Below are 13,486 nucleotides of genomic sequence, written 5' to 3'. Positions count from 1 at the left end.
CCCTCTGTATGCCTTTTTCTCTCTTGTTTTCGTAAAAAATAGGTCAATAAAAATCCACCAATAATAATAATATTAGCTGAAACTAAACATCGTATGCTTGATAGATTGAAGTGCAATGTGTGAATTAAAAGAAACAAAATGTGAACTGCATGTAATTTACCTCCCATCCTGCCTCCTCTCGCCTGCATTTTTTAATGAGGATATCATAGAACCGTCTGATGCTGGGTGTTGTGAATGTGGCAGCATTAGAGCTCACAGATAGACAGCACAGGTGCAATCAAAAGAAACTGGACCTTGAAAAGAAAAAGTCTGACCTTTCTGGCTTTTTCTGCTCCATCATTGCAGAGAGGCAGGAGTTGATTAACAACCAGTTGTTGAAGCAGAGCCTGGGGAAGGACAGACAGCGGAGGTCAGATGCTCAAACATTTGCAGCTCAGAGAAAGAAGGAAAAAGCTTCTACATTCCTCTTCAACAGACCTGCTAACTTCTCTCCCTCTTTCTCTTTCTTGTTTCCTACTACCACCTTCCTTCTACTTTTCTTTCACTCTTTTCTTTCCGCTCTCCTCCTCCATGACCAGGGACTCACCCTGAATTATTCATTTTGAGTAAATGAAAATCTTCATGGGCGCTGAGTCGGAGTGAAGGAGACGAAAGGCTGACCACGTTCGCATGTGTGTGGCCAAGCGTCGCAAAACTTCACACTTTTGCTCGGCAGTGTTTTAACGAAATAGAAGGGGGAGATATGTTTAGAGGTGCCGACGAATCTCATTGGCACCACAGGGGAAACATTCTACACTTCCCAGTAGGCATGTCAGGATCACAGGGAGCTGTAAATGGGATTCTGCTTCACAGTGTTCCTGCTTCTTTTATCCTAAATTTGGATGATGTGTTTCAAATATTTGGACACATTATTGAGTTAGCGCAAGTTCCAGTTGATGCATGAGTAACAGTTAAATCAGATATGCGCTTCTGCATATTTGTTCTCTGTTTCATTTTTCATGGATGCCGGTTCACACTCTGTTTGTCTAAGCCTGCTGCATACAAGAGGAGTGTAATAACCAGCTCCATTCATCCCACATCACCACACACACACACACACACGCTTCCTCGCTCTTTACATCTCTTTCCTCTCCAATAAGGCCAGTTGGCTCGAAAGATGAAGGTGGAGGAGGAGAGTGATGGTGTTTTAGAGGTGGAGGGATGCACAGACGGAGTATGAATGGAAGAATTTATGTGCTGAAATCGCCTGTCCAAAAAAAAAGATCAACATCTGTTGTCCACCTGCAGCTGTGCCATTTCTCTTTATCCCTTTTTTTCCCCCGCTGTCCCTCCTCTCCTCTCGCTCGTCTCCCCAGAATCTCGTTTGTGCTTCAGTCATTTGGCAACGGCGCGGCATGTAGATCACAGGAGGCAGATGGGATGGTGAATTTTAGAGGTCAAATTATACAGTAGGCCTCTCTCACTCCGTCGTTCTCTTTTCATGAATGAGGCTTTTTTACTCCAGAGCTGGTTTGTGGGCTCTGGTTACATGGTGTAACCGAACCTCCTCAATGAAGCCCTTTAAACTCACCACACTCCTGCTGAACTTACACCAGATACAAGCTGTACGCTAGCAATGTGTACACTACAAACAGCGCGCTACAATACAGGCCGTGCACTGTTTCTGTCCTTTATTTGGTGACAAGTGTTCAGCGTTCTTACTGTGACTTTTCAGTGGTGCAACATACCAAGATTTCCACATTTCTCTGCAGTGTTTGTGATGAATGAAGTTGTGCTTGATTATGTTCAATTAATCAGTTAGATGTCAGCACTAATTTGTGTGTTCGTACAACTCATTTACTAGTGTTTCTGGGTAATGCACTACTGTAATCTCATTACGTTGGTCTGTAATGCGTTAAGGTAACACATTACTGTTCTCAAATTTAGAAACAACGTTACAAGTAGGGCCGACCGATATGGGTTTTTTGAGGCCAATTCCAGTATTTGGCAGAAAAAATTCTGATAACCGATTAATCTGCCAATTAATTTTCAAAAATGAATGAAATAACTTCTTCAGAATTACAGGCATTTGTTTAACTTTACAACAGTGAGGAATTTTCATGTATATAAACATGCAACATAGCATTAAAGCGCTGGGAAATTGTATAACGTTAAAAAAGACAATCTATAAATGAGCTATGAAATACATCTTGTCTTGTACTTCTTGTTGCTGCAAATTAGAGGCAGGTTGTAGTGCAGGTAGAAAAACTTTTTTTAAAAAGTTGTAGACAGGTAATTGTGAGAGAGGAAAGCAACAGAAACATTAAAGTATTTCTATGGTCCGTGCATGAATATAGATACCCGTTGTACTGATGAATTTATCTTTAGATTTCGGCCATGCTGTATATAGGCAACATAATGAGTGAAGTTACTGGCAAAACATTATTTCTGGAGCCCTCTGATGCCCTTTAACGTTAAATTTTGTCTAATCCATTATTTTCTTTGCCACGAAGTCAGGACTCGTATGAACCAAAATAAAAACCAGATGCCTTTCTCAGATGGAAAACATGTCACCTTTGACAGAGTTGCATTTTCAATATATAATGGTCACAAATAGTCCGACACTAGTGTTCCTCCATAACAACACACACAGTGAGTAGCTGTTACTGTCTGGGTCATGTTATAGTATTATGACATCATGATGGTTGCTGAAGACAGACAGTAATGTTAATCATTTGAACTGAATAAACCCCCTCTCCTCTGTGTTCCCATCCCTCCTCCTTAAATGAGCCTCAACACACAGCTGATGGAGTGATGAACAGTCGTTCTGTACTCTTAAATATTTAGTATACTTATGTTATTTCTGCAGCTACTTACTGGCTTTTAAGCTGTTTGCTAACGCTGTGCTAGGTTGGCATAACTACAGCGATGTTACTGCTAACATAAACAGAGTAACTTAGCTAGATTAGCTCAATTTTAGCAATGCAACGTAAATGAAAAGCATGACCGACAAAACGAAGCACACGTCGCTCGTCATGACACATGGCAAAGAGAGTTAAACTGAAACAGGAAACATGTTGAGTCCTTGTTAATTTCACAACTCTGTTATAAACTTACCTGTCGGCTCAGTCCACTCCTGTAATGTTGCCGGGCTGCAGCTTGCTCCTGTAAGTTACTGAGGATTGAATGGAGTCAGAGCTCCATGTTTTGGACAAACGGTGCAAGGATATCATTCTGCGTGACTCCAACACAAAACATTTACTGCTGTATGAGAAATTAAGAATATATCATCGTTTAATCGGCAAAACTCCAGCTGATGATGATTATTTTGAAAAGGGCTATAATCGGACGATTTAATCGGCCAGCTGATAAACTGGTCAGGCCCTAATTACAAGTACAGATAAAGCTACTGCTTTCATTTTGAGGCTATGTAGCCATACTACTGGCTTTCAGTGGCAGCTTTTTTTGTTGGCTTTGTGATCATTCTTTTCAGCAAGTATATGAGAACCAAATTCATTCCTGCAGGGATTAAATCAGGAAAGTACGCAAGCAATGTGTAATACATTGCTTTTTTTATACCCTGACACTGATGTCAACATGTCATCTCTAAAGGTTCTTTCACTCTCTTTAATATTAGTTAGACTGAGTGAAAAGGCATAGAAAGAAACTAGTGTTAGCTTCAGGTAATATTAACTAAAGCTAAATTAATACTGTTTTTGAAGCCTGTATCAATATTGATGTTAAAGAGAGCATTTTTCATATCACTTGGCATCAACATAAACATTTCTGCTAACTTTTGACAAACAGTGGACAGTGTATTTTACTTAAGGTTGTTGCTAGAGGTACGGACCCGTATCCGTAGGCCACAGGCTACGGATACGGCACTTTCCATTTGCCAATCAGATACGCGAGGTCTGGTCACGTGACTCCCGGTAGACGCTAGAGGTACAGACCCGTAGCATCGGTACTACAGGTACGGACCCTAAACCTAACCCTAACACTAACCCTATCCTTAACCTTTGCTTACCTTTCAACAGTTTTTAGTGGTTAGCAGCTTCTTGACTCGCGAGACTCGCGTACGGGTCCGTATCTGTCTGGCAAATGGAAAGTGCCATATCTGTAGGCCACAGGCTACGGGTACGGGTCCGTATCTGTAGACACTACAATTACTTAAAGGCAGTAGTAATCATAAGAAGTAAACACAACAGATTAAAACAACATAATAAAGCCTCCCTCAAGTCAGAAAGTTCATTTTCTTTCATTGTTTCTTTATTGGGATGTTTGACCTTCACTGTCAGAAGGATGCAAAGTTTGACTCTTAAAGCTGTTTTCACATGCATATGCAGAAGTCGGAAAGTTTTGTGCTTTAATTAAAAAGAGCTTTTGGTGAATGAAAATGAGAAGATGTTACGTAAGTGTAGCAGTTTTTACGTAGCTAATAGGACTTTATAATAAAAAAAAACCATCAGACTTAAAGATAATGTCAAATCTCCCGAATAAAGCTTATGCACTCTAATAAACTTACTGTATCTGTGTCTAATGAGACCCCCTTTATTGATTAAGCATTTCCTTTATTATATATTGATTATTCATTTGGAAGTAAATTTGAGAAGCCTGAGCCTTTGATGATGAAAGAACTGTAGCATCTTCTGGACAAAGCAGTGTTGTGTCTACGAACTGATGACCTGGACAGACTTCTTAACGGTAATTATCGGAATCCTTTTAAGGGAGACGCGGCTCAGTGTTGGCTGGCCTTTCCGACCGGTGTGGTAGTAAACATGCTAATCTTTTACTCCCCGTGCTTGAGTTTAAATCTTGGGATCAGATCGACTCCAGGAAGGATTTTCCTAAGTGTTACCATAAGTTGTAGGACTCCACTGTGCCTGCATCTGCAAGTACACAACCACCACTGTGCTCAAAGACGCCTCTTGACCTCCAGAGAGCTCAGAAGCAGGTGTGTTTGTCCGGAAACTTGCAGATATGTTTTGCATTTTTGGAAGCAATGTTGCAGGGATTCTGGATTCTAAGAAGAAACGTTTGTACAACGCTGAAAACAGCGGCCGATCATTGTGATGACAGTTTGCATACAGTACCTTTCCGTCCTTGGGTGAAACCAGTGTCGCACGTTGTTGCAGCGACATTCTTGCATCGAAGCCTAGAAATGACACTTAGTGGCTTGTCGAGCAGCAAAACCAATCTGTCCGTTTTTTAAACAGCGAGGACGGAGAGAGATGAATTTAAAAAAAGAAGAAAAAAAATCGGAGTGAGTTTGTGAGCTGGGAGGGAGTGAGGAAAAAGAGGTGGTGGGTAGGAGCGGTGCTGGCACTCTTTAAGGACTGTGAAGGCCAGATCACAAATAATAAAACAGAAAGGCAAGGGTGGGAGGGGGGGAGAGGAAGGAGGGGGGGGAGGGAGGGAGGGAGGGGACGAGAGAGGGAAAAAAAAGAGAGCGAAGGAAAATATGTTGAGCGAAAAGGGGAAGGTCGGAGAGAATGGGAAGAGGGAGTGTGCCAGGAGCGCTGCACCTCTCGCCACGACTGGTGCTCTCCAAGGATCTTTTTATTTTCTCTCTCTTTCATTTACCTCCTCTATTTTTTGTTGCTCTCTTCTTCTGCATAGCTGTGGATTGTTTTCTGCGCCGTTTTTTTTAAAAATTATTTTTCTCCCCCCTCCAATCCACCCCTTCCTCTCCCTCTCTCTCTCTCTCTCCCTCTTTCTCTCTCTCTTCGTCTTTCTGTGACTTGCAACAAAAGGCTGACGGAGTGAGCCTGACGTCTGAATGAATAGCCCAAACCTGCTGTGAGGGGAGAGAGGAGAGAGTGAGACGGAGAGCAAGGGAAGAAGAGGAGGGCTGAGGAGAGAAAAGATACAAGTGATCTGGCTGGAGAGGCAGAAAGAGGAGAGAGAGCGCCGAGAAGTGCCGATTGCTGGCTAAAGACGAATAGAGATCCCAATTCTTTTTTTTTAAACCTCCCCCCTCTCTGGAGATTAAAGGAGTTGAAGGCGCCGCTTTAAACTGCACCGGTGGGGGGAGTGACGATCGTCCTGTCCTCCCCCTTACCCACTGCCCTCCTGTACCACCACCATCCTTCTTTTCTCCTCAAGAGTCGTCTGAGAGAAAAAAAAAAAATTAAAAAAAAGGGAAATGGAACTTCTGGGGGTGAGGTGACGAAGGAGGACAGATTTGGAAACAAGCAGCGGGAGAGCGAGGAGGGAAGACAGCGAAAGAGGGAGAGAGAGGGAGGAAGGAGGCTGGAGGGGGGGTGGTAGAGAGGAGAGGATAACCCCAGGGCATAGTGTGTGAGGATCCACCAACGCCCACTTCTTTTTTATTTATTTTACATATTTTTTTGTCCCTCAACGCTACGTTTCTCCTGCCATGTGCAGCACCTGATTTGAAGAATGTGGAGACAGCATTTTCCAGGCAAGAAGCATGCTTCACGTTGTCTTGTGTATGTATTTGTGTGTGTGTGTGTGTGTGTGTGTGTGTGTGTGTGTGTGTGTGTGTGTACTCATCAAGGATAATAATAAAAATCTGTGGCGTGTGTGTCGGTGAGAGGTGGGGGCAGGGAGTTGGATTTGGCTTTAAGGCTAATGAGCCTCTTATGTTTTTGCAATGAAGTGTGTCATGAAAACTGTGTGTGTGTGTGTGTGTGTGTGTGTGTGTGTGTGTGTGTTTGGGTGTGTGTGTGTGCGCGCACGAGGGCGAGCGAACCCATGTGTCAGTGTTTCCTCGGTTTGAAGCCGCACGGCAGCAACAGGAGGGGCGAGATTAGATGGGTTGTCATCTGCAGGGTCAGAGGTCACAGAAGATTGGGCACACGGGTGGCTAGCGTGTTAGCGTTAATGCTTATTTCAGTGTTACGTGTGGATGCCGTTTGCTGCAGCGTGTTTATTTCCGAGCCGGGTTATGATTGTGATGCATAAAAACAATGCAAATGCACTGATATTCAGATTAGATGAAAACTGTGTTCAAAATATAATCAGGAGCTGAAAGCACAGCAGCTACTTTCACACTTTTTGCTGTTTTTTTTCACTTCATTTTCACAACAAAGCCTCATTTGCTTCGCTGATGATTTTATTTACTGTAACTGTGACCGGTGTTGCATCTTCTCACAGCAGCAAACACCAAATCTTCTTGCATTTTAAACATCTCCAGGAATTTCTCTGTGAAAGCTGGTGGTGTGAAGACGTTGATGCTTTTTGATTTTGCGTCCTTCGTCGTCGTGGACTGGACATATTTGATTGCATGTGAAGTGAAGCCGGAGTTCACTGTCCGCTGTTCATCAGCACTGACAGCTGATGTCTCCGGACCCTGATTGTTTAGCGACCTCGCTAGAGAGGCACAAAAGATAAATCGGATGGATGCTCTTCTTCATTCTCTGTTCCCATCCCACCACCTGTGATATCTATGTGTCAGTGTGTGTTTGCTCTGCACTTTCTCCTACACTTTTCCATGTAATTTCCCTTCTGCCCTTCTCTCTCTCCTCCCCTCTGTCTCCTTCCTCCCTCGCCCCCTCTGGCTGAGCCTTTGGGTGGTGATAACTTTGGAGGGGGGGAGAGCAGCAGGCAGAAAGGGGAGGACAAACAATGTCTTTGTGTGTCCACATAGTGGAACAAGAGACAGGCCGGGGTGGCGGCAGCGTAGCCGGGCGCTGATAGGGTCCGGTGGGGGGGGCACTGGAGGAGGCCAGAGAAAATGCCAAAGAAAAGATTACACCTCCCCTCCTTTTCTACACATGCCAGGGGATCGTAAACACGCTCAAAAAGGCAGACACTCCCAAGAATACAGGCGCCGGATTCTTGTTAACATGTATGCACGGTTGCGGAGTTGCTGTTTTATGTTTCAAGTAGCGAGTGGACGAAAAGAAGTGGAGCAGGAGGAGGGGTGGGGGGTTCTGGCATGGAGAGCCGCGAATGCCCTTGAACATTTTGTTTAACAAGATCTGTGACATCCTCAATAATCGCTCGATCATTAACGGCTATCGTCTGTGGGTGTGTGTGAAACTAAGTGCAGCCAAACTCGGCGTTAGCGTGTGCGCGGTCTTGCTCGTATTTCTGATGTCTCCTCGATAAAAATGCCGCAGACAAACACTGACTGCTGCTCCTCCTAAAACCTCTACGTTTTTGGGGTTGCCAGGTTGGCCGGCCTGCAAAGGCAAGATCTGATATCCTGAAATCAAGCTTTTCCTTTCTTCCTGCTGCACTTGCCACAAAGAAAGCCCACTGGGTTATCAGCTCCGTCCCTCCCTGCCTCCTCCTCCTCTCACTCTTGGACTATCCCATCACTGAGGCCCCCAGCTTGGGAGTTGCTAGGTAACCAGAACCAGCTGTTGGTCCTAAGCCCGTTGAGCCCGTTTTGGTCCTGCGTCAACTGCAGAGTAGTTTTTCTGTGAGAGCTCGCTGTGAACTCGGCGACCGCCTCTGTGTCCCTGACATCATCGTGCCATGGAAAATCTTCCTCACTTCCTTTTGTTTTTGCAGTTTTATTGTTCCACCGATACAGGGGCCGGTGTGGGAGCGTCCGTGACATGTATTTGAGCAATTTAGGAGCATTTCATCACCTCTCACTCGACTATTAGGGAAGGAGATGGGAAATGGATTGAGAAAGGGCAGTGGGAGAGTGAAAAGAATGAGCTGATGGGTGGCGAGGGTTTGATAAAAGATGTCACCTGTAATTTAGAGCCAGTTAGAGATGACGTCAGGCTATAAAAGAGGGTCTCCAAAGTGTGTCGCTCCTCTGTAAGTGAGGATACTAAACTGTCTCCGAAGGCTATTCACAGAGATTTGAGATGGCAGAGAACACAGTGGAATTATTCAGGAAAATCACAATAGTGTAGGTAAGTTAATACAACTCTGCAGTCCCAGAGTGCACCATTTACATTTCAAAGCGACCTCAAAAAAACAAAAAAAAAAACAAGCCACAAGTAAATCTGAGGGGAGTGCATTAACTTCCAAATAAAATCGTCTTTGTAAACCAAGCGAGGCATGCTGGATATCCATGAAACCGCAAAAACCCGAGCGCACCATCCGCCAGAACACAGAGCTCGAGGAATAAAGATAACTGATGTAGTGTGATGTTATTAAACGCCAATTTCAAGACTGGTTTCCAAATCCGAGGGGAGAAATACAGGTTTGAGTGAGGGTTTATTTTCTTTCATTGATTGTTTGCGCTCTATTTAGGAAATGATCCTTCTCCTCTCTGAAAATTCTGACTCACAGCGTCTGGCAGAGGAGCTTTCTGAGCTGCTTTTCCAAAGATCAGCCCTTCCAAACGAGAGAATTAGACACCAGATCGTATTCACTGAGGAGAGACATATTTCTATGAATTCTGCTTCTTTTTTTCTTCTTCTAACAGTTAAAAAGATGACTTCTATTTCTGTTGTCAGAATCCAAAAAGGCTTTTTAGTCTGGAACATCTGTAATCCATTTGTGGTTGAGAGTACGCTTTTGCCAACTCTGCCAAAAGTTTTCGTACTTCCTGACGAATTATCCAGTTTGTGATTAGCGTTGGCTGAGGACGATATCAGCTTCAGTCCGATGGAACTTCTCCCCCACCGAGGGATGCAACAACACATGACCTCCACTGGATCACATTCTGTATCTGCCGATGCACTCGACTCTTCTTAGATTTACTTCGTCAAGCTGCTGGCTTTGTGTCTTTATTGCTCGCTGGCTTACACACAATGCTGGCTGTTGTGCTATGCTAAATACTTTGGGTACAATAACAGGAAATTGGCACAGGCAATTTGCATTTTTATCCCAGCCAAAATATCTTACAGCCCTAATGTAAACCGTCTTTAATCATGTTGTTTCTGCTGCTCACAGGAGTTTATGTAACAGCAAATAGGCACTTGAATAACGGCTCCGCGGTGCATTTTTTTCCCCCCACTTAAGAGCGAGTCTGGTATTGGGTGGGACTCGATGTTTGGACAAGGAGAGTTCTGGCTCCGTTCGTGTGTTTAGTAGAGTCCAGGTTCTGGGTCTGGCTGTCGGGTGGGACGGCTGGCAAGCTGCTGGCCCGACCAGAGAGGAAAGGGGGGGAGAAGGAAAGAACCACAGATAGATGGATTAAAAATATAGAAACTTGCACGTAGCAGAGAAAAGCAACCAGATTCAATCAGTTTTGTGGGATAACACTCACTTATTTGAGCTTCTTTGCCTCTAAAATTCCACAGCTGGCCATTTGAATGCAACGAAGGCTGCCGGGTGTTTGTTTTCTTGTGTTTGCAGCATAATTATTTCATGATCTCTATAGAACGAGCTTTGTTTTGTCGTGATTACAAACTAGTTAATTCAAGATCTAATTGTCATCTTGTAATTATTAGAAAGAAACGGCTGAACTCTCTCATGTTAATCACGGAAAATCAGCAAACATAAGGTACATTACTGCTTAAATTTATACAGATGACTGTTGTTACAGCCGTCTGCAGCTGATTGAGTCTCTCTTATATTCCACAAGGACCAATAATGGCCTCAAAGTAATCAACATGTGGTTTACAGAAGCCTGTAGTGAATGAATGAGACATACAGTACAGCAGTGTTACTACCACATCTGATGATAAGTGTACAACTTTATAGGCTTGACATATAAAAGTGGTGTTTTGTCGTATTTACTGACTGTTTTTGACAATAATTTAATGTCAATGTTTATTGACTCTGAGTGTAAACCACCTGCTGTCCAATTTAATTACTCTTGGCAATTTCAATAGCAAAATTAAGCATTTAACATTTAGTTTCACACACTTACAAAAGTCTTAAGTACAATATTGTCAGTATTATCATGCAAATACATTACTATGCCGTATTGTTTTTCTAGCCAAGATATAAGTGCACATTATCTCATTGCTCAAAACAAATAAATCGATTAAAATCTTAACAACTAGAATCAAGAAATAAATACAAATAAACAACACACTTCCGAAGAGAGATGTTTGTGGGAGTCTTGTGGGAGAGTTTAAGAGGTCAAAGCCAAAGAGTAGTTACGAAAGTATGCTCGAAAAGACCTCTTAACCTTCTAAAATGTATTATCAGATATATAGGCGGCGTGAAGTTAAAGACATTATCTTCACAAGGCATCAGAAGTGTGCATGAAGCAGCTTCCTTTTGTCTGAGTAAAACGGTTTGTCTTGCTAAAAAAAAACAGCTGGCAAAAGGCAGAACATTTAGTTGAAATCAAATGTCTTAACTGTAAAGTGTCTGAAATACAGCCTTCTGAGCTGGAGCGCTGCAAGAACATACCACTCTTACATTTGTCACAAAAGAGGTTGATATCTGGATGCAATTTAGAGAATTTCGCTATATAGAAGATGAGTGCACCTGCTTGCAAGTGTCACCTTATGTCGCCAACTTAGCCTCGATTCAAAGTGAGATTTCCCTCGCTGTTAATGCACTTAAAGCTGTTTTTTGTGATGATCTGATTGTGTTTGACCTGCGCTGGCAGGATTAAACATAGTGTGGTGTGAACTTCTGCGAGTGTGACACTAAAGACTAAAGCTCGAAAAACTCATTAACCTTCTGAACCCCGAGCGGTTTCTGATGGTTCCTTTGCTCCCGTCACACATTGTGTCATTTTTCACTGCAGTGTAAAGTCCTGCTCCTCTGTTGACAGAGCACAAATGTGGCTAGAAAAAGAGAGGATTCACAAATGTATTCCATGCAGTATGACACAGTAATACAGCCATAAATCGTAAGAATTAGATTATTTCTTTTGCAAAAATTGATCAGCATCATTTTTCCAAGAGCCAGCAGGTGTTACCAGTACTAGAAAAATGGTGGTTAGATATAGTATATAGTATAGATATTGTTTCCAGTGTTTCTCCTTTCTGCTCTGTGTGAACACTGCCTGCAGTTCAACCCAGTTCAAAAACTAAGTGAACTTAAGTCATGTGACTCTCAGTCGCTGCTGAGTCAGTAATAGTTTCATATGTACTATGCACGTGGGATTAGTAGTAGTTTACTGGAATTTACTGACGTTACAGCCCGGATATGATCACAACATCCGCTTTTAACGTGGCATGTGGTCGTCATGGCAACAGTAAATATGTCAAAGCAGCAACGTGACTTGAGAACAGTGGGCAGCGTTGTCGGGATAACGGGCCATCAAGGTGTTTGTATTAAACCTGTTGGAGGATGGGCCGAGAAAAATGCTTCTTACCGCATGCTGCTACGCATGTCGTCCACCTCAGTATCCTCCCAAGTTTCCCTCTCCTTGTTGGTCTGATTTTGCCGTTTCTGCCAATGGGCCATAGGCCTGTTGTGTACCGGGCTACATTTGCACCTAAAATACTGTCAGTAATTTCCAATGCAGCCTCCATAATTCAACCAGGAAAGAGGTAGAAAAAGGCAACTAAAATACCTTCTAATCAATGAGATGCAGATTCGTACGAGACTTATCACAGGACGTCGGTGTTTGATGAAATATAGTAGGTAATTTGCAGTGGAATTTTTCCTTTACAAATTACAGACATGGCGCATTCATACGGGATTAAGATCACAGACATCCTCCGCAATTATTACAAATCACAGTTGGACTTGAGGTAATACTAATCCCGTGCGAATAGGGCTGTAGTTGTGCTGATGAGAGTGAATTTTTTTGCACTTTACAGAATCTCGTTACAGAGTAAATGGTTTGCTTGTGGAGGATTTTTAAACGGAACATGTTAATTTGATGAAATATCACAATTTTAATGCTAGATTTGGATCATTTTTCCAATGTCACAGCACTATTAGGAAGTTGAAAATGATACAATTCCTTCTCTTTTTGGAGTTGGTAGCTGTGGTAAATTGTGTAATTATGGAGGGATTTTTGTAAAGCATAACGTGCCTCTTAAACAGGATTTGGAATGGAGAAGGTTAACCTTGAAGTAACAGACGATCCTTACAGAGTTATTTCTTTATGCATACGCGGTGTGATTCATGCATTTCATATTGTCTGAACCTTCACTTTATTACAGTTGAGATTCGGTCCTTTTTGTCCAACTCCAGTGATCTCCTTCAAATCACCGGCCAGGTCTCCGAGCCGTTAAGACCCGCGTTAACAGCCTTGTTAAGTGTTAATTATCTGCAGATTCATCATGTGTTAAATGTGATGCCACGTTCTGCCTTATTAGGCCGAAGAAGGGCTATTAACCACCAGGAAATAATTAATCGACAGCTTTGTGACCTACTTCCTTCAAGTGACGCTGCTGTTTTCCGCCAGCTGCTTCTTATTTATCCGTGTGTACAGTATAAGAAACCCATTGTGTCCTTTTCATCTCGGAGCGCGTGTTTGCGTGCACACGAAGCTGCGTGTGTCGAGATGATACGAGTGTTCTTCAGTGTGATTATGAACTCAGCAGGAGCGTGATGAGGAGGCGCTGGGAGAGATGCGGAGCCACAGGTGTGTTTCAGAAACAGTAGTCGTCTCTCCGGAGCCGCCTCGCTAACACACACACACATAGAAAATGAGTCCATCCAGTGAGAATAATGCGTGCTTTCAGCTTATACTCAGAGAACAGAAAGCTTT

At 43.0% G+C, this 13,486-nt stretch overlaps 1 protein-coding gene and 1 long non-coding RNA gene across 7 annotated transcripts in view; one reads left to right on the top strand and one right to left on the bottom strand.

The window, feature by feature from the left end:
- The window catches only part of LOC127537589 (uncharacterized), a 59,478-nt gene extending 54,130 nt beyond the window's left edge, over nucleotides 1-5,348 (bottom strand). Inside the window, exons 1-2 of the long non-coding RNA XR_007947310.1 lie at nucleotides 5,073-5,348; nucleotides 315-386 (exon numbers count right to left, since the gene is read on the bottom strand). This is a non-coding gene — a long non-coding RNA (uncharacterized LOC127537589). The remainder of the gene's footprint in view (nucleotides 1-314; nucleotides 387-5,072) is intronic.
- Nucleotides 1-13,486, top strand: part of ctbp2a (C-terminal binding protein 2a) — a 77,188-nt gene that overhangs the window by 42,977 nt on the left and 20,725 nt on the right. The window contains exon 1 of one of the 6 annotated variants that reach the window (XM_022221390.2): nucleotides 5,455-6,403. The exons of the other annotated variants lie outside the window; for them this stretch is intronic. Coding sequence (XP_022077082.2) covers nucleotides 6,382-6,403 — 22 coding nt within the window. The 5' untranslated portion in view covers nucleotides 5,455-6,381. Of the gene's footprint in view, nucleotides 1-5,454; nucleotides 6,404-13,486 lie in introns of those variants that run through there. 6 annotated transcript variants of the gene reach the window in all.

Source organism: Acanthochromis polyacanthus, chromosome 15 (genome assembly GCF_021347895.1).
Source record: "Acanthochromis polyacanthus isolate Apoly-LR-REF ecotype Palm Island chromosome 15, KAUST_Apoly_ChrSc, whole genome shotgun sequence".
In the NCBI taxonomy this organism is placed as follows: Eukaryota; Metazoa; Chordata; class Actinopteri; family Pomacentridae; genus Acanthochromis; species Acanthochromis polyacanthus.
The sequence above is the reverse complement of the archived record's forward strand: the minus strand, read 5'-3'. Positions and strand labels throughout refer to the sequence as shown.